The sequence below is a fragment of the Thunnus thynnus genome, chromosome 14 (assembly GCF_963924715.1).
Source record: "Thunnus thynnus chromosome 14, fThuThy2.1, whole genome shotgun sequence".
NCBI classification, from domain to species: Eukaryota; Metazoa; Chordata; class Actinopteri; order Scombriformes; family Scombridae; genus Thunnus; species Thunnus thynnus.
In genome coordinates, this window is record NC_089530.1 from 5,085,542 (window position 1) to 5,113,116 (window position 27,575).

The 27,575-nt window shown below is 41.0% G+C and overlaps 3 protein-coding genes across 7 annotated transcripts in view; 1 reads left to right on the forward strand and 2 right to left on the reverse strand.

The window, feature by feature from the left end:
• The window catches only part of xpo1b (exportin 1 (CRM1 homolog, yeast) b), a 28,846-nt gene extending 21,548 nt beyond the window's left edge, over positions 1 to 7,298 (forward strand). For all 4 annotated transcript variants that reach the window (XM_067609404.1, XM_067609405.1, XM_067609406.1 and 1 more), the window contains 5 exons: positions 441 to 609; positions 820 to 954; positions 1,100 to 1,259; positions 1,363 to 1,459; positions 5,835 to 7,298. In XM_067609404.1, the coding sequence (XP_067465505.1) occupies positions 441 to 609; positions 820 to 954; positions 1,100 to 1,259; positions 1,363 to 1,459; positions 5,835 to 5,981 (708 nt within the window). In that variant the 3' untranslated portion in view covers positions 5,982 to 7,298. The remainder of the gene's footprint in view (positions 1 to 440; positions 610 to 819; positions 955 to 1,099; positions 1,260 to 1,362; positions 1,460 to 5,834) is intronic.
• Positions 7,299 to 9,355: 2,057 nt separating this feature from the next.
• On the reverse strand, positions 9,356 to 20,826 carry sanbr (SANT and BTB domain regulator of CSR). Of its 2 annotated transcripts, none has more exons than XM_067609408.1 (21): positions 19,963 to 20,826; positions 19,026 to 19,177; positions 18,700 to 18,871; positions 17,490 to 17,586; positions 17,116 to 17,354; positions 16,841 to 16,899; positions 16,314 to 16,474; positions 16,024 to 16,110; positions 15,628 to 15,738; positions 15,267 to 15,390; positions 14,873 to 15,025; positions 14,572 to 14,714; positions 14,383 to 14,479; positions 14,155 to 14,259; positions 13,944 to 14,043; positions 12,050 to 12,135; positions 11,909 to 11,937; positions 11,746 to 11,819; positions 11,547 to 11,635; positions 10,348 to 10,430; positions 9,356 to 10,214 (listed from the first exon to the last, which is right to left on the reverse strand). In XM_067609408.1, the coding sequence occupies exons 2-21, from the start codon at positions 19,173 to 19,175 to the stop codon at positions 10,178 to 10,180; spliced, it is 2,196 nt and encodes a 731-aa protein (XP_067465509.1). In that variant the 5' UTR covers positions 19,176 to 19,177; positions 19,963 to 20,826; the 3' UTR covers positions 9,356 to 10,177. The 2 variants fall into 2 exon arrangements, with proteins under 2 accessions (XP_067465509.1, XP_067465510.1); XM_067609409.1 differs by having other exon boundaries at positions 14,227 to 14,259; positions 19,963 to 20,821.
• Positions 20,827 to 21,233: 407 nt separating this feature from the next.
• Positions 21,234 to 25,607, reverse strand: pex13 (peroxisomal biogenesis factor 13). Its single transcript, XM_067609411.1, has 4 exons — positions 25,436 to 25,607; positions 23,484 to 24,205; positions 22,921 to 23,043; positions 21,234 to 22,333 (listed from the first exon to the last, which is right to left on the reverse strand). The coding sequence occupies exons 1-4, from the start codon at positions 25,597 to 25,599 to the stop codon at positions 21,960 to 21,962; spliced, it is 1,383 nt and encodes a 460-aa protein (XP_067465512.1). The 5' UTR covers positions 25,600 to 25,607; the 3' UTR covers positions 21,234 to 21,959.
• Between the last annotated feature and the right edge of the window lie 1,968 nt (positions 25,608 to 27,575).

The following is a 27,575-nucleotide window of genomic DNA, read 5'->3' on the forward strand; positions in this document are numbered from 1 at the left end:
TCAGCTTTGTAAATGTGAGGACTTGCTGCTTTTCTCTGTTGCAGATGATAGTAAACTGAATATCTTTGGGTTTAGGACCGCTGATGTGATGAAACAAGTGATTTCCATTTGTCATTTTTAGCTCTGTGAGGTGCATTTTTCATGTAACCTATACTGTGAGAACTACTAATGAAAAACTGCTGCGGGAGTTGAGTTTCTCAACTGTTTGTTGGCGATCATCTCTGATACCATGAGGCAAACTAGTCACAGCCTGCACAGAGCTGTTACATAAAGACGTTTCCATGCTCTGTTTGTCATGTTTGAAGAAAAAAAAAAACCCTCAACATTTAAAATGTGTCAATCACATGTCCTATGGTATAAAATATTTTGAGTTATGCTTTGTCTTGTCAGACTGGTGATGTAATTTTCTTTTAAAAATAAGTCTTGTATTTTTCTACTAGAACTTTGAGGAGTATCCCGAGCACAGGACCCACTTCTTCTACTTACTCCAAGCTGTAAACTCCCACTGCTTCCCTGCATTCCTCGCCATCCCCCCGGCCCAGTTCAAACTGGTGCTGGACTCTATCATCTGGGCCTTCAAACACACCATGAGGAACGTGGCTGACACCGGTAAGACTGCTGGGAGACTCACACCCATTTTACTACTTTTATTAATGTTCTTATTGAGCAAGAACACCTAGAGCATGAATACTAAATGATGTAAAACAAAACTAAGGTGCTGTGTTTCATCATGTTTTATACCAGGGTCTAGTGGGGACTGGTGTCACAGGCGGGGACATAAAAGATAATATATGCTGAGTTGTGTTTTTGCTCATCCAGGTCTGCAGATTCTCTACACATTGCTACAGAACGTGGCTCAGGAGGAGGCAGCTGCTCAAAGTTTCTATCAGACATATTTCTGTGATATCCTGCAACACATCTTCTCTGTGGTCACCGACACATCTCACACTGCTGGTGAGTTTACACAGATGACCACAGAGGGCACTTTAACTTCACAAAAACTGAATTCACTAAACGCAGATATTATACACAATACAATGTCAGAGGTGAGAATTCTGTGTGAATGATAGTTTCTGTAGTAAATGTATGTGTCCTGCAGGCCTGACGATGCATGCATCCATCCTGGCCTACATGTTCAACTTGGTTGAGGAGGGGAAGATCACCACGGCACTGAACCCCGCCACCCCTGCTAACAACCAGGTGTTCATCCAGGAGTACGTAGCAAACCTGCTCAAGACTGCCTTCCCTCACCTACAAGAGTGAGTAAAATACACATGAACACACAATCTGTACTGCAGTAAAAACCTGTTTGTCATTACTGTGGAGTTGTTCTAAGTGTTTGTGTTTCTCTGTTTGTTTTAGTGCTCAGGTGAAGGTGTTTGTGACTGGGCTGTTCAGCTTAAACCAGGACATTCCTGCCTTCAAGGAGCACCTTAGGGATTTCCTTGTACAGATAAAGGTGAGTTTGTCAGTGTACAAGTGGCCTATAAAGCTCTATTACACTCATTGAACAAACAATTGACCGCTGTGAAAGGGCAGCTGACAACCAGGGAAAGACCTAGTGATGGTCTGGATAGACTGCTGACTGGAGGGAACAGACCCCAGCAGGGCTGGCATGAGCTAGCTATTCATGCCAGCAGGATCCATCACTAGTAAGCGTGTTGGATCCACCCATCTATTGGTACAAAAACTTCAAGACGAAGAATACCCCCTGAGTCCATGAGAGCAGGGGCACAAGGTGACTCAGTGATAGACCACACGGTAACAGACCCAGGAATGGAAATGACAATGAATCAGATGACAAGCATGGCAATTGACAGAGCAGCAGTGCTGGCAGGACAAAGATACAAAGCTGCATCTGTGGCTGGACAAAGATAACATCAGAGAAAGGGCTCAAGATATGCATGAGGGAGCTCGGCAAAGGGCCTTGCATTGCAAGCTCAACCAAGTACAGACCCACCAACAGACATGAGTCCAGAGCCCAACCAGCCTCGGCCAGAATTAAAGAGGAAGTTGAAAGGACGGAAGCCTCAAATCTTGTGGCCTAAGTCCTGACAGAAGAAAGAGTGTGAGACCATCAACGTAGACCGTGTCCATCTTCTAGACAGACTGAAGGGATGCTTAGAAAGAAAACTGGAGAAAATGGGAGACACCATATTAAGCTATGGGGTGGACAGGACACAGAAGGAACCATCAGTCCAGCCCAATTCCAGGAGACAGCAGGAAATTGAAAGAAATGGCAATGCTGCAAAGAGCAGAATGCCTGAGACCCCTTTTATAGAGACCCTTTGAAGTTTGTCAAAAGCCTCTTTGTCAAGGAGAAGAGTGGGATCCTTCGAGTACCTGTAAAGGAACTGAAGGAGCACCCAAGGAAGACCTACTCTGACAACCAGAGGCATGAGCCAGTAACCATTCCAGATGACATGCCACCTATTCACCCACCTGAGCATCAGATGGACACAAGGCCCCCCTATATGGAACAAGGTGGAGAACACAGTAAAATGGGCAAGAACAGCATCAGCCCCAGGGCCCAATGGTGTTCCTTACAGGCTCTATTAGAACACTCCCGGTGTTCCTCTATACCTCTGGAAGCTAATGAAAGTGGCATGGGGGAAAGGAATCATACCTAAGGCATGGAAAAGGGCAGGAGGGATCCTAATTTTCAAAGAAAAGAACTCCTCAACCATCAGCCAGTTCCACCAGATCAGTTTTCTGAATGTTGAAAGAAAGATTTTCTTAGATGTGGTGGCCCAAAGACTCAGCATTTTTGCAGAGCAACAACTTCGTTGACACATCAGTGCAGGAGGCTGGGATATGCGGTTTCTCAGGATGTCAGGAACATGCAAATGTCATCTGGCACCAGATACAAACTGCCAAGAAGGAAAAGAGCCCTGCATGTGGTTTTCCTCGATTTTACCAATGCCTCTGCGTCGGTGCCTCACAAGACTCTGGACAGCTTTGAACTTCGTCCCAGAGGGCATCAGAAAGCTGGTCAAAGCTTACTTTCAGGATCTCCAGTTCTACATCACAACACAGGACAACACCACTGCCTGGCAGCACCTTGAAATAGGCATAATGGCGGACTGTACCATTTCTCCCCTGGCATTCACCATGGCAATGGAGTTCATCATTCAAGCATTATGATGGGTGGTCAGAGGGGAACGCTTGAAGAATGGGCTGTGTTTTCCTCCAATCGGGGCGTACATGGATGATATGACCACAATAACACCAACAAAAGTATGTCACCAACTGCCTGCTGGATAAACTTCAAGGAAACATCAAATGGGCATGAATAAAACACAGCAGATCCTGCAGTATTTTCAGTGTCAAAGGCCGGCTCACAGACAAAAGATTCCGCATCAATGATGAGCCAATACCAACTGTCCTGGAGAAGCCCATCAAAAGCCCATCAAAAGCCTCAGACGTAGACCTCAAAGGGCAATGAACAGGTGGAAAAACTCAGGCAGGATACAATCAGCTACCTCAAGCAAATCAACAACACTGCTCTACACTGTTCCCACAACTACCATCCTTCATCTGTGAAGGAGAGAAATGGGGGGCTAACCCCTCACCTCCCAACTTATGCCCACTTAACGCAGCCAAGGGACTGGGAAATGTGTGTTGAAGTAGGCCAGAGACTCGTCTTCCCATCCAAAATTGCAACAACCAAACTGTGACCGGATCTGGACCTCCGGTCCAACTCCTGCTGACGTGTCTTCATCATTGAGCTGACGGTCCCCTGGGAGGATGCTGTGGACGAGGCATACGAATGAAAAAGGCTGTGATCCGCCAACTTTGCAGCTGAAGCAGAGAAGCGGGGCTGAAATGTAAAAGTGTGTCAAATTGAGGTGGGTTGCAGGGGCTTTGTAGCCAATTCCATTGCAAGGCTCCTGAGGGAAGTAGGAGTCAGAGGCCCATAGGAAGGCAATGAAAGTGCTTGCCAATGCCACTGAAAGGAGCAGTCTGGCTGTGGCTGAAAAGAAGAGATACTATCTTGGCTGCCAAGTGACCATCTAGAGATTAACCATGAGACACACCCAGTTCTGATCAGCCTGCCTCAGCTGAGGGTGTCTTGTGATAAATAATAATGGTAGTAACATCATCTAGTGGTCATCTCCAAGAACAACTCCAGTCAAGTCAATTGTAATGCAGAAACTTCAGGGATTGTAACACCCAGTCCTACATATGAACTAATCAAGTCACTTTGGATATGATTTTCCCCATTCAAGTCAATGGAGCTTTTCTTTTCAACTCCCCTTGAACCTTTTCATACTCATTCCTACTTTCACCTAGAAATTTAATTTAAACTTAAAACCTTTTAACTTTATCACATTAGTCGAGCTTTTTCCTACGCTCTGTGATCACAGTTAAGGTCTTTTCAGGCCTTCTCAGATGTTAACATTGTTGTGTGTTGCACGAAATGTCTAAACCTAGAGTGGATGACATCACATATTCATTATAGACACCGTAGTTGCACCAGCTGTTTTAAATCCATCACCAGGTTTGTGTGTAAAGTCTTGTGACATTTAATTAGTTTCAAACAAGTGATTTACTAAATCAGGTTACACAAACTTAGTTTTCTAGTAAAAACTTTAGGAATGTGTAAAGTTGCAGTTGCAACGAAACATCTATTGCATCATCCAATAAGCAACCAACTATAAAAACAGGAAGTCACTGTAGCATCACGAGTTTTAATGTAACTTCCAAAAATAACCGTTGTAGGAGCCAAAAGTTTCAGCTCTTATATTTAGTCTGAATAGGTCAGATATTAGCAAGCTAACCTTAGTTTTGTCAGTTGGTTCATTTAGCTCCAGTTCCACACAGCAGTTAGTAGGTGTAACTAATCACCAGGTTAAATTTTGTGAATGTGTAAATCTCCACTTAGTTACCTTCTAACCAGACTAAGTTAGAACTCAAGAACAGCTGGTGCAACCAGCTCCAGCTTCCTAGGAAATTCAGCTCTCAACTAAATAAAATGACAAGTGCTTTCCTCACTCACACTTCCTCTGACACTTCAACTGCTTTCAGCTGTTATTGATACTTGAACTGAATTTAACTATTTCCAACACTTACAAGTCAACTGACCTTTCATCTGCCTTCCTCTCTTATTCTTTAAACCACAATTCAACTGCTGTGACTTCATTCAGTTTTTACACTCAAACTGAAACTTCTTCCAGCACTTCCATCATAACTGCTATTTCAACTTCTTTCAATGTTTGTATTTTGACTTCAAATCCAACATTTTGTGTTTCAGCTGTTTCATATGTTTCAACAGCAACATTTCAGCAGTGAGCAACTAGTCTTTTCTAGTTTAATGTAATATATCTGAATAGTCTGATCTAGAAGCAGTATTGGTAAGACTTCCTGGTTTTTACTTTATTTCTCTGATCATGTATAGTATATTTGTTTGCAGATAAGCTGAGCTTAATTGAACAAAGACCTGCATAGCTCTGGCTTTGCCATTTGTTGTCTGTGCTGCGCAGGCTTTGTCTGTTCTCACAGAGGTTATCAGTGACTGCATAGCTAGCTGCTTAGCTGTTGTTTCCATAAATAACATTTTCCTACATGGCCAGGCTGTCCTTCTAAGTATATGGAAGGTTTGTGGCTGCTGTGCTAGAGTTCAGTGAACTTGTGCCCAATATTTTGGCTGCACAATACTTCCTGTAGTTCACTGACTGGTCCAGTTCTCAGCTGTCAGGTGCAATTGATTCACTGGTTATTTTCCCAGCAAAAATGTGGACGTTGTGAGGTTAAAATTAAGCTTTGGAGATGTAGTGAGAGTCACGGATGGATGAAGATGTAATCTGTTTCCTTGTCATCTGCTGCTGTTCCAGGAGTTTGCAGGCGAGGATACCACAGACCTGTTCCTGGAAGAGAGGGAGGCATCACTTCGTCAGGCCCAGGAGGAGAAACACAAGATCCAGATGTCGGTCCCTGGTATCCTCAACCCCCACGAGATCCCTGAGGAGATGTGTGACTGAGCACCAGCTCATCCAAACTGTACAGTACTCCAAACAACAAGCAAACAAATAAACCCTAACCACAGCAAACACAACAGAACCCAAGAGAGGCACTTGAGTGTGGTGGGAGGCCCCTCACCCTCTGCAGAGCGGGTCGTCCCATTGGATGTTTGTTGACCAAAACAATGCCAATAATATGTAAATGATTACCGCGTCACCCTGTGGCCCTTTTTACATAATATGCGTTTTCTATGGAGACTTTTTGTGTAATATCTTTCCAGAACTGTTAATCTAAGCTTACGTTTTGTTGGTCTCTGGCCCACCCAAGACCTGCATGATGAGGTTGTAACAATTAGGACAAGTTAACCATCTTTGTTTTTGTTCTGTTCTCCCCACCTCCCATGTTCTTTTCCCCAGTTCTTCCCTTTTTCCCCATATATTTGTTTATATATAAATATATTATATATAGTCTGAGCAGGGTTTTTGTGAAAAACGGCATATGTGTCAAGTCTGCATAGAGGCTTCTAGACCTGTATGTGACACAGGAAGTGGTGAGGTCTTTTAGAGGCGCACGCACCGCTTGTTTGGTGCCCCACGGCATTGTGGGAGAATGTGAATCTAACAGATAATGAATGAAGGCTTGAGAGATGCTGCTTCATGGATCAGCATCTCTTGCTCACGAGTTAAGCTTAACCTAAAGAAGTGTTTGGCTGCTGCCGCGCAGGAGGGTTTTTTTAGGGAAAGCAAAACCGAATATGTGCATATCATCCCAATTGTATAGCATCTTTAATACCATGGGAACATTTTTTTCCTTTTATTCTATTGTTTCTTTTTGTTGTGGGTGTGTGCGCGTGTGTGCTGTCGCCTAGTCGACATCAGCGTTTTGTTTTCCTCTAAGAGGATTGTTGCTCATTTGTGAGCCTTCATTAATGGGATGTTTTAAGGAAGTGGCGGAGGTATTTATGGGTTCTTGGTTGGTTGCATCTTTATAACAACTCCTGTTTAACTCAGATGGCTTTTAAGATTTTGAATTGTACTAATTTAGATTGTTTACCATGCAGTAGTGCTTCAAGACACTACCTTTAGAGCAAAATGAAAATAAAACTGGGTTTACATTTAATTTTGTATTTTTGCATTTTTCATTTGTACCTGTTTAAGTTCTGTCCAAATAAACAAAAGGCTTTTTGTCCACAGAGCAAATGAATTGCCAACGAGTTTAATTAGGAAAAGAATGTATAAATCCAAATAAGTACCCAATCTCTAATGGCAAATTTCCCTTCTCAAGGTGTTACATTTGTTGTGAACTTTTTGAATTGATTAAAGTTGAGAATTTTATAACCCTGCCTTTGCTCAGATTTCTTCATTCCACAACAGAGACTCCTTTTTATAACAATACATTTCATCTTTTACAGTATATAACTCAAACATGCTTCTACTGGGGTGAAGACAAATACGTAAACAATCATGAATATTTCAATTAACACAACAGAAGTGCAACATTATTGACTTTCCTGTAAAATGAAACTTTGGACCACATGAACTGATAACAGTTTGTCAGTGGGCCTGAAAATGTAGCATTTTTATCCTGAGATATGGACAAATAACGGTTTATATTTAAGGCTTCTATCCATCTTGACTAAGAGTGGAGAAGAAAAATGTTATGGTTGAACTCTTGTTTGGGTGCAGCTTCTGACAGACATCAGTAAAATTACAAAGTACACTTAAGATACTAAACATGTTAAATACATGGAAGATTAGTTCTTAACCATAATGGCATTAAAAATCATAACATTCAATCTGTACTGCATAAAAAAACTTCTAAATCACATAAACCAGTCATTGTCACTTCCTCAGATGTTAAGGTATTGACTGAGAAGTATTTCTTGTTACGACAGCATGCCAACTTATGGTATGACTTATGAGAACCTTTTTTTAATGAGACAGGTTTGAGCATGTCTTACAACGACCATGTAAGTGTTTTGGGATATAACAAGATAAACTAATATTTTGTCATAACAAGAAGAATAGGTAAAATATCTTCCTATGATGTAAAAAAGGTAGTAGAAGATATCTTGTGCAAACAAGACATTAGATCCATCTTGTTTGCACAAGTTAATATCTTGTGTTCCCAATATAGTATCTTGTGCATACAATATTATCTTTCAGGAAATTAGGGGCTGTAGTATGTAGTAAAAAAAAATTGTTGTCAAGATGGCAGCAATATGCCATACCCATCAAATATTCAACCTTTTTACACACCTGGTTTAAGTTTGGTTCTTGTCTAAATCAAAGCTGAGTGAAATACATCACAGGATTTTAGATAATGGCTTTGATTTACCTAAAGAACTATATAAACCTGTATACTGACACCTGGACTGGCCTCTTCTGATCTGACCCAGCTGTCTGCAGGTGGATGATGATGGATGTCATCTGCCACACACAGTACTCCTGTGGCATGCGGCCATTTCCGCTCAGACATCTTTGGCCAGGGCTGGTGCTGGTGTAAGCTGACGCTGCCACTAATCCCTGTTAACATACTGGTATTACATTAAAGGTTATGATGACGATCTGCTACTGAAAGCTGAAACACTCATCTGAAGCAAAACCTGTTAGCTCCGATGCAACCACAGAGGAAGCTGTCCAAACTTTGAATGGCTGCAGACCCTCGTTTTTAATGTCCACAAACCCCTTTAAAGTCAGGGTCTTGCTGTTATTAATGACACAATTGTATTTTTTTGTCTTGCGGGCTTCAGTGTAGTCAGCATGTCTATCTTCTGGGGTATTACTAGTTAATAATTCTGCTTTGATGCTTTTATAACTGATCTCTCTCTGGGACCATAATTCAGTCCGGCTGTAACTGGACCCCCCTCCCTCTCTTCCTGACCCAGATCCAGAGATCCTCAGCCATTCTCGGCATCCGCTGTCGAGGAGAAGGGGGAACAGCTGGGGTAGACCCCCCTCTACTGCCCGCTCTATGCACTATGCCCCCTTATGCCCTGCTCTCTAACTACGCTGTGGGTAAGCAGGGTTATTAATACCGCTGTGAGTGAGTTATACAGGAAGAGCCAGGTTAGTTCACCCGCACCAGTCAGTGCCTCTCAAACAGAGAAGGTGGTTGACCCTCTCTCCACCCGGTGGCACATACCAGCCCTCTATCCAGGACTCATTCTACAAAACACACACACTTCTTTTGGTTTTTCAGAGCTTTCATTTCAATTTCGTTTTACCTTCATTCAATTCTGTGACATCACCTGGCTGACATTTGAAGCACAAGTGACAGGTTGTGGTTGAACTGGGGCAAAGTTGACCATTGAGAACCCACTACCTGCTTTAAGGTGATATACTGCCACCCAGTGGACAAAAAAAACAGTTGTCAAATAGAGTAGAGCTCTGGCTGAAGTTCATTCATGTTTATTGGTCCCAGTATTGAACAGTACAGTCACAGATAGGAATGACTTTAACTATATCTCTACCAGAACTGTAGGGGGCGACATGTGTAAATTATTTTAACATCTGTTTCAATTTTAGCGTCCGTCTGGCAGCAGGCAGAGAGAGTTAATACAAGTCAATTTCATGTAGTGATGGACTGTGATCATCAGCTTACCTGACACGAGCTGAACTGTGTTGATGCAGTAAACATTTCTTTACCTACTATGAATCACTTAAGCTTCTCCTTCTACTCGGAAACTAGCATTTCAGTCCCAGAAGTGCGAGGTTTACTGGATCCAAACAAGTCAGGTTGTCAGGTAAATTGTCAGTTAACTAAACAAGCATTTCTTGTGTTGTCCACTTGTCTGAACTCCAAAAATAAATCCTAGAGAAACACTCAAGAGGTCGATCAGTCAAAGTGCATTTCCTAAGAGCTGATCTGGATCCAGAGTGCTGCTTGTTTTTCATGGACTGAGCACAGCTGCACAAATAAACCCTAGCTGAGTGACACGGGATGCAATGGATGGTGATCCGTACATAGTCACCTGAGTTAAGCACAGAGGGAAAGGAGCAGGACTGACAAGGGCTGAGGGGGAGGAGAGAGTCCGTGCTGGGTGGGCTGATGAGGGTTGAAGCACAGCTGGGGTATGAGCGGCGGCCGTGCTAGAGGCACTGCCAGTAGGACGATATGTTAGGAAACCTAGCCCTCACAGAAAACATCTTGCCTCTTCATCTGTTTTCCTGCTCATCTTTTAAACAGTTCAGCTGCTTTTTCTTCATCGAATCTTCTAGGTTGTCCGGATCTGAGCGTAGCGTATTTTAGTTCTGCGGGGCCAAAGAAGAAAAGGGTTCATTATTGAATGGGAGATGAGGAGGTAGGTATGTGTGTGTGTGTGTGTGTGTGTGTGTGTGTGTGTGTGTGTGTGTGTGTGTGTGTGTGCAATACTATAAAGAGAACCTGGGTGTCTTCTCTGAACTCTGTCTTGATTGAGAGGTACTTTTGAACTGCGCTTCCAGTCTGCAGTAGATTCCCCCTGCCGGCTGCAACAGCATCCACACACACACACACACACACACACACACACACACACACACACACACACACACACACGGTAAAAAAGCTGCAAAAACTAGGAAAGCTCAGCACCAGTCATGACAACATGATGTGTATTTAGGTCATAAATCCTGCTACAACTTATATTTATCAGTTCCTACCTACAGGAACAGATCATACCACAAACCTCCATCTCCTCCGGGCCCACAGTACTAAGCTCTGCACCATGGGGGGATGGAGCCTTCTGCTCTGCTGCACCACGCTTTTGGAACAGCCCTCTAACCATCTGAGGACATCACAGACCCCAAGACTCTTTTAGAAAAAGCCTACAAATCTTTCTATTCAGGAAGGCTTTTTCATCTTAACTCTTCTTACTATTTTCTTTGTGTTGTGTGTTCTATGTTATTAATACTGTCCCATATTGGCCTCAATATAATAATATATAATATTATATATAAGATACTTTATTCTGAAAATTACGTTTGAAAAAGTGGGGGTCGTCTTATACATGTCATTACATGTTCATAACATCAGATAGTGTTGCATCATGGGTTGAATGTCTTTAAGTCAGTTTAGAGTATTTTTTTAAGTCAGTAAGTAAGCAAGTCAGCCCAAAAGTAATTGGGCTCAGTTTAATCTGTAGGAGTATCTGAAGGCTCATGTCATGTGTTTTTGGGAAGAAATTAAATCCTGACGAGCGAAAAAGTCACCAGTGTCTTCCAATGTCTTTACTGCAGAGACTGAAACATCTGTCAAGCAGTAAAGAATTACTGCTGTCACAGATGATAAGGAGCTCAAACACTAACTGCCGGAGAAAATAATTCTGACTGCTTCAAAGAGTGCGACTGATAGACAAGCTATACAAATGTGTGATTTAGGTTCTGCTTTAATGGTGCTGTATTACTTCACTTTTACAAGAGAAAGGCTTTAAAGAAGAGGACTCTATTCTCCTTGGATTAATAGTAACTCAGGGAAACTTTCCTTACAGGATGAGTGTGAAAACATGTTGTCAAAGACTGTTATGTCTTTTTCCACAAACAGCTGTTAGAAAAGGTGGGGTTGTCTTATACTGGGGTTGATACAGTATATGAGCAGACACACACCTCTTTAGTATCCTTGGATTTGCTCTGCTCCTGATCGCCAAACCTCATCTTGGTCAAGTAGCCGATGATCTCCACCATGCGACGCTGGTCTGTTACAGATAGAAATTATTGTTAAAAAAAGATAAAGATACAAATATATTTGTGTCAATTTATGCTAAGAGCACTTCAGGTATTAATGTTCAGTAGAGTCCTCCTTCACCTTCTTCTCTCTGAGCGTCCTGGTTGTACCGCATGGAGCGAGAACTGTCCCACTTACTTTTCTGAACACTCACCCTGCAGAACACACAGATAAAAGATTTAAATTCAAGATATTCAAGTGACATCAGACTGAGCATGAACACACTATTTACAGATGAACTCACGTGAAAGGTGTGTTGTCTCTGGACTGTGACTGTGGAGATAAAGTCAGATTTAGAAAACATAACAACACAGCACCACTTCTGCAGTATTATACTGTCTCTCCTCAGAATATGAATCAAATGTTAATGAAATCACTGACTCACTTTCTCTGGTTTGTCTCTGCGTTGGAAGTTTGGAGAGGACACTTGTTTTTTCAGAGGTCTGTGGGCCTTCTTGGCCTTTTTAGCAGCTGCAAACAGAGAAAAACAGCAACATGATGAATACACGGACGGCATCTGACGCCATCTGCTGGCCAAATAGAGCAACTATTTTATTTCCTGTCCTACAATGCGAGGGCTGGAAGTCACAAAAATAGAAATGATGAAAATACAGAGTGTAATAGTGTAGTCAGTGCTGGTGATGTGCTATAAATAGAAGCAGGTTTCATCATCTATCCTCACTTCATTTGTATCATTCAAACTTCAGCAGTGACTGTGTGTTGACGGTTGGCGGCTCCCAGCATGAACAGGGTCAAATGAACTTAAATTCACTGAAACATTTACTGCAAATAAACATGACATTTACTGTGATGTCAGAGTTGATTAGTCACCCCAAATGATGAAACCTGAAGGCTTCACGTGTTAAATGATACACAGCCAACTGAATGATGCGAAATGTCTATTTTTATCATTTAACTTCTCACTCTAATAAGGAATAAAAGTGTCATGAATGTGTGATTGTGACATTCATATGTTACAATTATGACACTTAGAAAGTGAACAGAAATCCTTTTTATATATATATTTCTCATGATTATCCTGTTACCTATGTTCTCAGCATCAGTGCATTATTAAACCTTTCAATCGCTGCCCAAAATACCAAACATTTGGAGGTTACAGCTATACAAATTCTAATATTAGCTTGCTTTTCTGTAATTCATCTACTATGACATTCGATTTTTAAGGGTTATGCTGATCAAATGAATGAGAGATTTTAAAGGATAAGGCTGGTGATTCTCTATATTTTTCTTATTGTCAACAAATCTCATGTGCAGAGCAAAACCAACCAGGAACTCATCCTACTGAGTATTGTGCAATTTCTTCTACATTCTACTGTAACTTTGTCACGAAACTTCAGTTCAAAGTCCAGAACTTGTGATATGTAGCACAACAAACTAGTGAAGCTCTGTAAAGTGAACCGTGTTCCTGTGCATGCTCAGTGGCGTCTGCCTTACACAGAACTACTCTCTGTTAGTAGTCTTTGGAGCCGTTTCTACACAAACTACGAGATTTGTTGACAATAATGAAAATATAGAAAATTGCCAGCCTCATCCTTTAAAAGAGTGGTTCAACATTTTTGGGAAATAAACTGACAGAAGATCAATATTCATTAATTTACTGTTACTGTACTGTACTGCCTGGCTCTGTCCACAGTGAAACATATAAAAATAGCTGTAACACTCACTGATTAACATGTTGCATCACATCTGTTTTTACAGAAATGTAAAAAAAGACAATTGGTGGTTTAACAGGCAGTCACATGGTATAACTACTTCTTGGCTAACAACAGCCGTCACAGTGAGCGTGTGAAGCTTCCAAGATTCTTCCTGGTGTTGTCATGGTAAGGTTGCCAGGTTTGGTACCATTGTGCCTGATCAGAGACCAAAACCTGCATTCACTGTATCTGACAACTTGTGACATACCCGGAGACAAAGCTCAGAAGTGCTGAACAGATGGAAAAACTGTTGTTTGTCCAGAAAATAGTCCCACCATGTCACTCCCGCTAAAATTTCTCTGAAACTGATATTAATCTACTCATCTCACTCTTTCTGAACTGAACTGTTGCTTTAAAAAAACTGGAACAGGAAACTTGTTAATTAGTTATGTCATAATCTGCCATAATTAATGAACACATCACTGGGAGACTAGTCCCTGATGAAAGTCAATGAGTCACTGCCCTGATAGTGCGGGTCAAATCAAAGTTCACACACTCCGTCACTCATTGACTGTCTGCTACAACCATGGTCCCACCCTGTTCTGTCACATGAAGCTACTTCACCTTGTTTCTTGGACAGCTCCTCTTCGTCCCCCACTTCATCTTCAGTGACCTCTGACCCCGTGGTGTACTCCTCATCCTCTGACAGCAGAGACTGCTGCCTCTGGAAGGGCAAAGCTCACAGGTTTATCACTCTGTAAACATTGTGCTGCTAATACTCAGTCATTACATCTGATCTCAGTAAAAGCATCATTTACAGTTTCTCTGCACACACCTGGATGCTGACACAATGATCCATAACAGAATATAAGCAGATATAATGAAGCAAATGAGAGGGAAGTCCTACCAGTTGCAGACTCCAGTTTTTCAAAAGGGAAAACTGGTTGAAAAGAGAAAGTAGCAGAAGTCAAAACTAGAAAAAGACGCATTGAAAGACTCACAGGTAAAAGAAAATGATCAGACAGAGAGAAACACACTGAGAAAGAGAGAGAGAGAGACTTACAGTGCTGCCATCTCCCCTCAGATGTCTGAGGAGTGTTGGCTCCAGGAGAACGTCACAGTCCTGAACCTTTTCTACACCGGTCGGACAATCATCAGCACTGACGCGCACAAAAAATGTATTTCATCAGAAGGTTTAGAAACAAGTGGTTGTGTAAAACTCTGACATACAGACACACACACTGATGCTCACCTCTCTGCAGGCGGCGTGTTGGACAAACACACTGCGTCTCTGTGCAGCAGCAGGTCATTCAGGACTCTGGTCTCAGCCAAGGTCGCCTCGTCACAGTTCTCCTCATCCGGCATGTTCACTATGTGGTCTCGCATCTTACAGCCCTGAACACACACAAAACACAACTTTATACTAAGCAGGATTTCACCTCGGCAGCTTTTTTAAAATTGTTTTGTGGTTCTGTTTCACTCTATTGTTGCAAAATATGGTATTATCACAAAATATGGATAAAGTGTGTGTGTGTGTGTGTGTGTGTCCATACCTTAGGCATACCAGTGGGGTCAAAGCGAAGAACCCTCTGGTTGCAGCAGGGGTAGATTCCTGCGCCATGCCAGCCTTTCTCTGTACCCATGCCAGGGTACAGCACACTGTCTGGATGGTACTTACAATGGGTCAGCTCTGCACACACAAACTCCTACACACACACACACACACACACACACACACACACAAACAAACTCTTTAAGTAGGTATTAACAAACAGTACTTAATAATATGTCAAATTTACAGAATCAACTTGTTTTCTCCATCTCTACTCACATAATACTTGAGGAAATGTTTTTTTTCTTACCGTATGTAAGATTCCCACTTTTTCTTATTTTCTTAGTTATGTAAGACACAAACAAACACACACACACACACATATACTTTCTGACCTGTTGGCATCGGGAGCAGGTGAGGTAGTTGACGGTACCCCAGATTCTCCAGTAGACCAGGACCCAGGACTTGAGCTCCTCATACAGACTAGTGATGTATTCATGCACATCCCAGTTCTTCTGCCTGCAAATACACACACACACACACACACACACACACACACACAGTGATAAGAAACTCAAAATGAGCAGGAAATGAAGGGAATGTTACTACAGCTTTAAAAGGTGACTGAAATGTTTCTGTTCTCTACTGTATTACTGCTGACAGCCAAACAAACACAGGAACTCTGACTACATGAATCTGGTCTATGGGCAGCACACTGCTGTCAAGTGGAGTCATGTCAAGCAGCTGCTATAATACCTCGGGTGTGTATAGATGATCTCTCCACGAGCGTCAATGTTGATTTTCCCTGCAACACAAGAGATCTTGTTCTCTGTGTCTTTGGTCAGCATCTTAAGGCACAGACCACACCTGGGATAGAACACATGGAAGATGTCAATAATAAGACTAACAACAAGAGGAACAACACAAATCCAGGAAACACTGAAACTGAAACTCTACAAAAAAAGGATTAAAAAGTCTCCTGCGTGCACAATCACATTTTTAATTTATGGGTATAAAACATCTTCCACATGTTAAAACTAACTTTACTGTCTACAGCAGGCAAGATAAACATATGTAGGACTTTTGTTAATAAAATGTAAGGCTTTTCAAGACCTGCATACAGCCTGTAAGCAGCTCACTGCTTCTACTCACCGATAGAGAGTGGAGGCGTTTCTCGGTGAATCTCTGCTCTGGTAGTTCGGGTCAAAGAGACGCTCAATTTTCTTTTGAAACAATTTGCTTTGAAAGCAGAATAGAAAAATAGATTTCATGTGTAAGGATGACTCATCATCACAGGCCTCTCTCTCTCTCCTCATTGCACTGTTACATCAGCTACCTGCTGCAGCACAGATGTTCAGACAAATAGCTGGTAACGAAACATTCAACGGACTACGTTCTCTCTACACCGTTTCCCTCCACCGTTCGCACGTCCCTCTTCTTACCTCTTGAACTTGTCTTTTTTGTCTCTGATGTCGTCTGCCTCGTTGTGGTTGAAGAGCTCGGCGATGCGTGTTGCCAGGTTGCTGTTGATGCAGTTCATGTTGCAGGGCGTGGCCACGATGGCGCTCATGTGTTTGTGACAGTACTGGATGCACTCCTCCACCTGAACGCGTACAAACACAAACAGCTCTCAAAAGATCTTTCACTTTAATTTCATTGAAATAATCCAAACTACACAACCACTGATCAAACACCACTGCTACAATGTTACTAATAAGTACAGCTGCAGTAAGAATAGTTACTGCTAACTGTCTAAATAACTCTTAACATCCATGCAACAAAGCTTTATCTATGGGCCTCTTGTTTTCCCTGGATTGTGAGAAATTGGTTTCAAAACAGAAATTAAGTGTATTATAAATGTGAATGTAAGAATTGCATTCCAAGTTCTCCTCGTTACGTCGGAAAAACGAGGGGCCCGAACAACATCACCACACCAACAACCCAGCGTCGCACCACTCACAACACTTACTAACGTATCCATCTTCAAGAACTCGGAGGAGATCAGGATTGAGATCACATTGCTGGGCTCTGTAACCGATAAACACCACATGACCAACCGAGCAAACCCCACAACCAACAAACAACACAGAACACGCAGCCAGTGACCCATCAAACACACACAACATCTGGTGAGCGATAAATCAAGCACCACACACAAACATTACATGTGTGACAGCTCAGGCATTCCCATGTGTAATAATGTCATGTCTATTGTTGTTGTACAGTTCTCTTCCTGGTTTTTACCGAGCCGGGGTTTGTCCTTGTTTCCCTCTCCGGCCGAGTTCCTCCTGACGTAGTTCATGAGCCAGTCGAAGATCTGAACGTCGCAGTGAACGGAGATGTCCACCTCCTCCCACCTCTGGGCGTCCACAGACAAATACTCGGCGAAGTAGCGCATCTCTTTCACCAGGAGGTCTCTGGGACATGTGAAGTCCTGTTTCAGGTTTTTGGTCTCGTCGCACACATGGATGACCATGTTGGGACTGTGTGGGAACATTTTGGATGATTGTTTTTAGAAGGAGTGTCACTTTAAGACAGAGGAGTGTGTGTGAGGAGTAGACGTGTGTTTTTGTTTGCTAGCTTCACTGCTGTGAGAAACAGCACTTCATTAAACTTACTCTCTGGGCTTCTGAGGTTTGTCATCTTCCTCTACTGAGGCTCGTTTCTCCCTCTTCTCCACAGCACCAGTCCTTCCTGAGGGTGTCGATTTGGAGCCTGTTGAGACAGAAAAAAATGAAATATACTGTAACTCCAGGTATCAAAAAACAATAAATATCAATATGATAGCTAGAGATATTTTTTGCCACTGACACACATAATGTCATGTTCCAAAATGTTAGATTGTTGTGTTTAGAGCTGCAATGATTAGTCACAGAGAGGTGGAGCCATTCCTAGATCACTACCAATTTGCTTACATAAGAAATCGCAGCACAAATGATGCCATTTCTACAATAATGCATCTTGGTTTGAAGAATGCTTCCTGTTGCATAAGCCAGACTGCTTTTTATTGATTTTTTAGTTCTGCTTTTAACACTATTCATCCACACATCTTGCTTAAAAAATTAGTTCAGTTGAAGGTGAATCCCTTTCTAATTAAGTGGTATTATTCTTTTTTTATCAAACACAACAACTGAAAATTAATTCAAGATATTTTTGAGCAGTCAACTATGCGCAAACGAGACGACTTTGACCTTGACTGATAAACTGATTAGTTGTCAACTATTAAATTAATCGCCAACTATTTTGATAATTGATTAATCATTTGGAGTCATTTTTTTAAAATGTCCAGATTATCTGACTACAGTTTCTCAAATGTGAACATTTTAGTTTTCTCTGACAGTAAAGTGAATATCTTTAGGTTGTGGACTGTTGGTCGGGACAAAAGAAAGCATTTTAGGACGTCATCATGGGCTCTGGGAAACAATGATCGACATGCTTCACCATTTTCTGATATTTTATAGACCAAACAACTAAACGATTAATTGAGATTAAAATTAATTTAATCGATAATGAAAATAATCATTAGTGTTGTTTTCTACTAGCTTAAGGACTGTTTCTGTTGAGAAAGTGAGTTTTTATTTTATTTACTTATTGAATGACACATTGAAGCATTTTACTGAAATTATTCCTGTGGTGAATCTAAGCTGTCACATCAGCAAATAAGACAATTTCAATAAACAACTGCAGTGTAATTAATAAGCATGTTCTAGAGGTTGACACAAATGTGTAAGTCAATAACAAACAGAAAATTTTAATATCAAGCTCTAGTTGGTTCATCTGACTGAATGAAACGTTTTATCTGTACTATTTAAGGTGGAATTAACTGACCTGTAACTTTGCTGGCGCTCTGGCTGCTTCCTGTCTCCACCACCTCCCCGGTGTGCAGCAGCGTGGACAGGCCATCTGGAGGCGAGGTGTTTCCCTCTGTCAGGTCATTACACTGGTTGTCAACGTGAGGAAAACCCCCGGTGCTTTTCAGCTCCTCAAAGCGACGGGAACACTGCAACATCACATCAGCGTAACAGTATTATTTCTTATTGACGAGTCAGGCCTCATGCTGCTAAACCACCTAATGATGGATGGATGGGATGAGATGGGATAAACGGTGGAGTGGATGGATGGAAGCACTCATAGTTACCCAGCATTCCAGTTACCTCCTTGGGAGTGAATCCTGGAACCAGCTTGGCTACATTGTCCCAGTTTATGGGCTGCGGCACTCCCCACAGAGAGCCCAGCACCATGTCCAACACCAGGACGTTGTTGTCGTAAGGAAAGTTGTTGTTGTCCGAGCAGAAGCGGCTCATCTCTACAGAGACAGACGACAACAGACAAGAGGCAGTGAGTCAACAATGAATGCCAAACTGGAGCTGAAACAATAAGTCAATTCATTGAGTGACAGAAAACTGATCTTCAACTGTTTTAATAAATGTTTAAGTCATTTTCAAGCTGGAATACAAAACATTCTTTGGTTCCATCTTCCCAATTGTGAGGATTTGCTTCTTTCCTGATGTATTTTCTGATGTAGTTTTATTATTCAGCTGTGGTCACAACTGAGGATGTAGCTAGTGGAGGGGAATCACTCAGTTTAGCCAATTTCCATAAAGTTTAGCTCACACTGTCATACTAACATAATCTTTAAGAGGTAAATTCACAGACTACATCACAATAAGTGACCTAGCTCAAATGAATCTAGAGATTTTGTTAGTTGATTAGTGGTTGTGATGTATGATGCTATCACTCACTGGAGGTCAAAGTTACCACCATCCTTTTCTACCACTAAATACATCACAGCAGGTCATATAACATGCTGAAAGCTCTGCAGGGATTGAATGAGATAATGTTAGTATGAGAGATGAGAGGATGAGAATGATTTGTACACACATTTTCTGATATAGAGTAGTGATATATCATGTGAATTCTACACAGTAAGTCAGTAATATCAGAGTAGTGATGCTAGCACAGGCCGAGTCGCTCTGTCACCCTCCCGGCCGCACCAGCATCCGACGCTTTTAGGTCAAATTAAACGATTAATTAAAGGCTCTCTACGACACATGTTCAAGTAAAAAGAAGGATAAGGTACTGTTAACATACTTATCTGGTGTCGGAGATATTCCTCCCCGTCGTCTCGTACATAAAAATAAACTGATGCGTGTTTTATGTCATTGTGTTTGGGTGATGCTGCGGTCTCCTACCGGCTAACTGCATCTACAGCTACAGGATATGCTGCCTTCAGGTACTCCTCCTAACAGTCGCGTATAGCTACACCCCTATTAAAAACTTTGCTCACTTCTGTCCAAGTGTAATGCACGAGTTTGTTGAGTCAAGTATGGTGTCAATTAGGAAAATTGGAATTAAACTGAAATTAGTAAGCAGACCTTGAGCTGAGAGTGTTTGTCATTACTATTTCCATGGTCAAGAATGAACGTTCACTCCAAGTATCTTCCATAATACAAACATTTCCGATAGTACTGGAAGGCAGCATTAGCTTTAATCAGCTAGTCAGTAGCTACATATATATGTACATATACATATATATATATATATATTCTGTAACCCAGTAGGACTAAGGTAAGGTTATCAACAGGCTACTCTGTCAAAACCAAAGTAAGCTGTTAGATTCAAACATAATTTTGACTAAGAGTCGCGTTTTGTTTGGTTCCGTCGATATAACGATGACTCGTTGTGTTGTCGCAGACTGCAGCAGGTAGCTAACAGCTAGGCGTCCCGTTGCTTAGAGACAGCAGCCGTAAATCTAATGTTTCTATCATAAATCATCCTCGGACGGTCTAAAACTAGATACAATTGCAAGAGAGATACTAAAAAATAGACATTCTTTTGACTGAATGATGCGCTAATATTTGTTTTTGCACTTCTTATGTTGGGCTCAATTCATGTTGGACTGATGGACGTTTTTATTACTGACATGCCTTTTAATTCTTGGCACTTTTAATTCTTTTATGTTGGGAAACTTTTATTTGTAAAATAAGTATTTTTTATGAGAAAATGCTTGAATAAAAGGTTGAAAGATTAATGGTAGAAGTTATGGTTATTATTTATTGGTAAGTTAACCAATGTATTAATTTATTAGAATCTATTAGAATTTATTATCAGAAAATAATTGACAGAATAATCGAAAAAAGAATTGAAAAACAAAACAGTAGTTGCAGCCTAAAATTAAATTAAATTAAATTAAATCAGTGCTCTTGGGTTTAAGTTTACCGTTATTGAACTTATTAGATGTTAATGATATGAAAACCTTGCTGTAACTAAATACTTACTAATACATATAAGAGTTTTGCTGAATTAAACTTTCAACTCCTTTTTATTTGCTTGATGAAGATATCACCCAATGGACAAAGACAGATTTTTGAAAATATTTATTTTCAAAATAATTATATTAAATATTTACAAAATTACTGTGTACTTCTGTAACTAATGAACTGTTGAAAATGTGCAAAATCAGCCCCCTCTCATTCTGAATGAATCATTCTCATTTTCTCTACTAAGAACACAATACAGAGGACAAAGCAGCTTACAAATGAGGGCCAAGACCAAATGCAAGGTTACATAATTACATTATGAAACTAAATACCTCTGCTTCGTTCTTGTTAGTGTACAGATGACATCGGCACGATTCATTCACTTTAACATGAACTAATTCTTGTTGTTGAGCAATCTGTAGACATTACATCTCGCATCAGACATGATTTTAAGAACAGCATTGTACCATACTGAGAGCGTGCACAAAGCTTTCTTTCTTACACAAGCTCTGACTAAAGAAATGTAAAGACAACCTCATAATTTGAAACACGCTGCTTCTAAACAGAACAGTACAACTACAGGGAACCTGTGTGTTTGACCAATAACCAAAATCAAAATTGTGTTTGAAGACTGAATCATAATTTTTATGAACATGGGACCTTGATCAATTCTTGATGAGGTCCACAGTGTTCCCCTAAATATCTACAGTCAGCTGTTTATTTAGTCAAGCTTCAGAGTTAAACATCGAAAACAAAAACTGACTGAGCCGACCGATGTTATGAACACACACAGACTTTCATACAGAGATATGCACACACGCACAAACATCACAGGTCAGTCTTGTCTGGGATGTTTAGCACTGTGCTGGAGGGCAAACTGAGGCTGGAGTTGGATGTTCCCAGACTGACGGAAGCTGGTGTTTCTCTGAACACCGACTCTAGCAGCTCCTCTGAGGAAGCTGAGGTGGAGGCTGAACCGAGGCCTGGAGTAAAGCCTTGGGTAGGATTGGGCTGTGGGTGTGCAGCCGAGGCTGTGTAGGAGGCCTGCGAGTTCTCTTGCTGGACCTGAGCAAGCCTCTCCATCTCTGCATGTTTACGACCTCTCCTCTTGCCAAGGACCTTCACATAGTTGGCGGGGACAAGCCCTGTGGTCTGACCATCCACGCTGGCCAGCAGCCAGCCACGTACCCTGGGCTGTTGCTCTAAACACAGGCGAGAATAAAAAGGACAGTCTTAGCTCATCAAGGTGGAACAACTTTGTGGCACTACAAGTTAATCAAAGAAACTGTCACAAACAAGTTCATAACTCTTTACAAAAAGTAACAGTTCACAGTTACAAAGCATGTTTTCTTTCTCCATTACTGACTAGCTGTTTCATGATGAAAGCTTCATTATGACAACTAAACAATTAATCAGTTAATCAAGGAAATAACTGGCAGATGAATCAATCATGAAAATAATCGTTAGTTGCAGCCCCGCATCTTTGCAATACACACTTTTCAATTATGATACCACATGGGCACAAAAACAAGAGCTGTAATAAAGTTTCTTTGTATCTATGTTAGTTGTTACCTTGGTTACAACTACACTTCCCAGGGTCCATATTACATACAGTAAACAACAAATGTTTACACTTAAACTACATACAGTACATTGTACAGTGAAGGAAATAATCTTCATCTAGTAAGACAATATCACTATCACATCAAACACAAAAACATGATATAAATAAACACGTTTCTCGATTAGCGTACTTCAACAAGAGATGTTGATACTAAAGAGTTCTGACCTTTAGGGGCGAGGTTGAGCATGTCTCCAGCCCGCAGAGAAATCTCCTCCTCAGATGAAGCTGAAAAGTCGTACTCTGCTCTTGCCACAACATGGTCATCCTCCCCGCTGGCCCAGTTAGTAGCTAAACAAAGAAACACAAAATATCTTTATTACCACTGACATTCAACTCTTCAACACTTTCATATTTGCATTTTTTAGATTGTTTTTCTGTGTCAGATAAAGTATTTTGAATTGAATTGAATACACAGACCAATGCTTAGAAGTTGGTATATGTGTGTGGCATATAGAATATCACATTTTCATTAAATCTTAAGCAAAAACAAAAACAAATCCACCAGTACTTGTTGACATACTGATATCAGTCTCTTATATTTTCTGACACCATTTACAGCAGTACTTCTCATCTGTTGCCACTGAGCCACAAGACGGTGCAGGTTTTTATTCCAAGTAATTGCTAAAGTGTGCAGTCAGTGTATTTGGCTGAAAAAACCTCAGCACGGTCTTGTGGAAGTTTACCATCTCATCTTCAAGTACCAAATCTTAAATGTAACCAAATCTCACCGCTTTCCTCAGAGCCAGGGCTGGAGCTCAGCAGTTTCCAGATGAGATAGGGTCCACCCAGGACTACAGCGAAAAACAGAATGATTGGCCAGGACTTAACTTGACTCAAATCCTCCACCCCTGCTCCATGCCCTCTGGATGCACTTGTAGCCAGGGCGTCACTCGCACTATCTGCCCACAAGTCATCAACCTCAGAGTCTGACCTCCTCCCCAGCAGCCTCTGTAACCGTCGGTAGAGGTATCGCAAGGTGCGCACCAATGCAAATGCTGACAAAACCCTGGTGAGGTGCGCACGCAGCCGTGTCAGGTGATTGGCCACGTCCAGCACGGCACGAAAACTGTTATACACGGCTGAAAAGGTGGCGTCCAGCATCATACTAACTGAGGCAAAGGCCTGGACGATGCTCTCGATGGACTGGAAGGCACCGCGGCTACTCTCCTCTGCCTGCTGCACAAACCTACTGGGGGCAATGTCTTCTGTGTGGGGTAAGCGGCTGTACCCTCCGAGGCCGTAGCCACCGCCATAGCCACCACCATAGCTGTAGGGGCTGTAACCCCCATAGATGGAGCTCCCATAGGGACTGTAAGAGGAGGTGAAAGAGGTGTAGGACGGACGGTAGGACTGCTGGACGGGACGAGGAGGAATTGGGGGGGCCATCCTAGTCAGGACAGGAGGGCCGGCAGATACAGAGGGGCCGGCAGCGGGTCCAAAGTCTGTAGACCTGTTGGGTGAAAAGGTCAAGACAAGACATAAGTTACAAAACATCTTCAGTGATTTTTTAGGTAATTTTATTATACAGAAAAGCATCAGTGGGATTTCAATGAAATATTAACTAAAACTACAGCAAGCATTTGGTTTTAGTAAACCTCTGGCACTTTTAGGCCATTTGACTCTTGGATGGTAAAACTTTGGCAATTAAAGATACATTTGTTTTCAGTTTATGGTTGTCTGTATAACAGCTAATGGTCTTTTCGTCATATGTGGGATTGTTTTACATAAGTTTATGGTTTTATTATTAGCATGTTGTGCTAAATGTCTTGTTGCACTATGAGCTCACAAAGGCACAGTTTGTTGTAATGGACATAATGTCAACTCAACGTCATTATTGTGAGTCAACAATATTCAAAAACAACCCTTGCTGGAACATTGAAAATGAGTTTCTTCAAACATAGTCATCACATTATATCAGTGGTTCTCAAAGTGGGGTCCGGGGACCCCCAGAGGTTCCAGGGTGTCCCAAGCAAAAATGGGAATCATTTATTTCACTATATTTTCATCCATAAGTAACACATTGACAGAATGACTAGATTGATCAAGGGTTTCATACATTTGTATCTGTAATAAAACATCTAAAAGCAAAAATTTTATCAGATGGGGGTTCACGGTCCAATTAGTGTCATTTCCAGGGTCCGTGACGTGAACACGTTTGAGAACCGCTGGATTATTGACATGAAGCTGCTCACAATCACAACAGTAACGTAACATCAATGATCTGGTAACTCAAACAGTAAAGACCAAAGGTTACACAGATTAAATGACACTTATGTCGGTTTCATTTTAACTACAGTGACAGTTTTTTCAATGGAAAATGACAATTAATACGCTTTGAAATGATGAAACTATTCATTATCAAGTCAACAAAACGTGAGAAATTATAGGTGGAGTTTGGCTAGAAAAGAACACATGAGGAGGCCTCGTTGGGCCCAGCACAGCTAGCAAGTTGTACAACCGTTTCTTTTCTGGACAAACTTCTTTTAGGTGGCTAGAAATTACATGACAAACGGACAAACGATTGGTAAATTGTCGATAATTCCTGCCATCATGTCGCTGACTTCACTTTTTGGATGTCATCTCATGCTAAGACTTTAGCAGCAGCAGCAGCTAGCAGCTGTGGCGAGTAAACACAGACAGCTACAGCTGTTTGTTGTTTTTTGTAGCTAAAGCTGTTTACCTGTAGTTTACAGGTGCACTTATTGATCCTGGAATCCGCCTTTCCCATGGCTTTGGAGGAGGTTGTGAATCCATCGCAAATGTTTGTCTACAAAGTAAGAAAAATAATGCGGAACCTGTCCTGAACTGGTCCTGAACCTCGTCCGCTCTTCCTGCTGCCTTCATGCACTGCTCGTAATTTACGACACTGAAGTCAGCTTCTGATTCGGGGTTAAGGGGAAATAATAAAAAACATAAATAATCATATTTAGCCGCGGATTCTCTGTTTTTTCACCACTCAAACTTGTGGAAAAATGTTAGACATTATAGCAAAATCCTTAACGCTGTCTAAACCTACTCTCAGATCTGTGAAAAATTTATTTTGCTTATGAAAACAAAAAAGGGCAATTTCACTGATATTTTTCCTTCCAGACCACATTAGACCAGGTTCAGATAAACAAAAACAACAACAACAACAAAACACTATACTTGGACTCGTCAAATCTGGACTAGATTACCAAGGAGACTCCAGAGTCTCATTAAAACACATTTCAGATTTGTGAAACCTTTATTCTATTTGTGAAAACTAAAAAAATCTCGTCTAATGTCTGGTCTAATAAAGAGGCCATTAGACAGGCTGAGTCTGGTGATGCTTTTAAGATGCACCTTAACACTCACTTTTATTCTCTTGTTTAATTTGTTTTTATTTCTATCTGGTTTCTTGGGTTTTAAATTGTCTTTAAACTTGTTTATGTATTAATTTTGCTTTATTTTCACAACACCTGTTATACACATATATGTCCTTATGCTTGTACATATATGTCTTTGTAAAGCACTTTGGTGCAAAACCTGTTTGCTTTTTCAAATGCTGTATAAATAAAATTAACTTGAAACTTGTCACTTAATGTGGTCTGGATGGAGAAATTTCAGTGAAATCGCCCTTTTTTCTGTTTCAGAAGCAAAATAAAGGTTTCACACATCTGAAAGTGGGTTTAAACAGCATTAAGGCTTTTGCTGCAATGTCTAACACTTTTTCATAAGAGTAAGTGGTGTAAAAACGGAGAATCAGCCGCTAAATATTATTGACCCTGAATTGGTAGCTGACTTCAGTATAATTTCTTACTTCTGATGTCTTAACCTCAAGGGGATGTGGGTGATTTCAATAGGCCTAAAGGGACTAATGTTAAATAGTATTATATATTAAATGGTTTGGTACATATCACTTTGTTTGTTAGAGGTTAGGATGGCTTCCGCGACATTAATCTCTAAACAGGCATAATGAAATTTCCAATGTTTCCAGGAGCTACAATAAGTGAAATATCCATGGATGTATTATAAGAGCTCTTATTATACATCCATGGAAATATCCCGCCAGCTCCTAAAGGCACCATCTCTTAGGCCAGAGTAATCGATAGAAGATATATTTTGTTCACGCGACTCTCGTTCAAAAACCTTGAGTATTTTAGCAGTAACTATAATCAATTTCTTCATTGCCATATTTTTCTATTTTTTGTCATCGATAAAATTACTTTTCAAATCCATTTACAACCTTGTATGTTTTTTCCACACATGATTAGTACGACCTGGACCCTAAAATAATAGAATGCATTTGTCACTTCTGTCCAGCAGAGGCTGCTGTGACTTATCAGAAAACAAGACCTGATAAACGTGTACAGCCTACAATATTACAATAAAAGGGAATTTCCCCCTTCTGAAACACACTGTGATAAACAAAGAAGCCACATTGTTAGTTAGTTTCTTACAAACTAATATCCAGTCACTTTAACTCCACTATTTTTATATTCCCAGTGATTTGTCTGAAGAAAAACATTAACAGTGTCCTGAAGTTTGGACGTCGATTTGCACAACATGTATTAGGTGAAATGTGAAATGTGAGCTGACTGAAAAGACCTCTGTCATCAAATTAACATGATGCAAAAGAGTCTGCCATCCACAGACTAATGCCCCGTAATGGTTCCTCAATTAATACCTGACTATAAGCTTTTATCTGCAACAGCTGCTTTTTATTTGATGAAAATCCATTCTAAGAAAGACATAACATGTAATCAGTCTTAAATAGTTCAATCATTTCATCACAGACCACTAACGATAGATGGAGACTTTACTTGCGAAGCAGAATGTCCATAAATCTAAAAAATATA

What these genes read in the sequence shown, in the direction of transcription:
- sanbr (XM_067609408.1), bottom strand. Translation starts at nt 19,175, where the DNA reads ATGAGCCGCTTCTGCTCGGACAACAACAACTTTCCTTACGACAACAAC. An exon ending in CAAGGACAAACCCCGGCTCG is followed by an intron (nt 16,900 to 17,115) that starts GTAAAAACCAGG and finishes TATCGGTTACAG; the next exon opens with AGCCCAGCAATGTGATCTCA. An exon ending in AACACGCCGCCTGCAGAGAG is followed by an intron (nt 14,480 to 14,571) that starts GTGAGCATCAGT and finishes TGTGCGCGTCAG; the next exon opens with TGCTGATGATTGTCCGACCG.
- pex13 (XM_067609411.1), bottom strand. Translation starts at nt 25,599, where the DNA reads ATGAAGGCAGCAGGAAGAGCGGACGAGGTTCAGGACCAGTTCAGGACA. An exon ending in CCCTGGCTCTGAGGAAAGCG is followed by an intron (nt 23,044 to 23,483) that starts GTGAGATTTGGT and finishes TTCTTTGTTTAG; the next exon opens with CTACTAACTGGGCCAGCGGG. An exon ending in GCTCAACCTCGCCCCTAAAG is followed by an intron (nt 22,334 to 22,920) that starts GTCAGAACTCTT and finishes GCCTGTGTTTAG; the next exon opens with AGCAACAGCCCAGGGTACGT.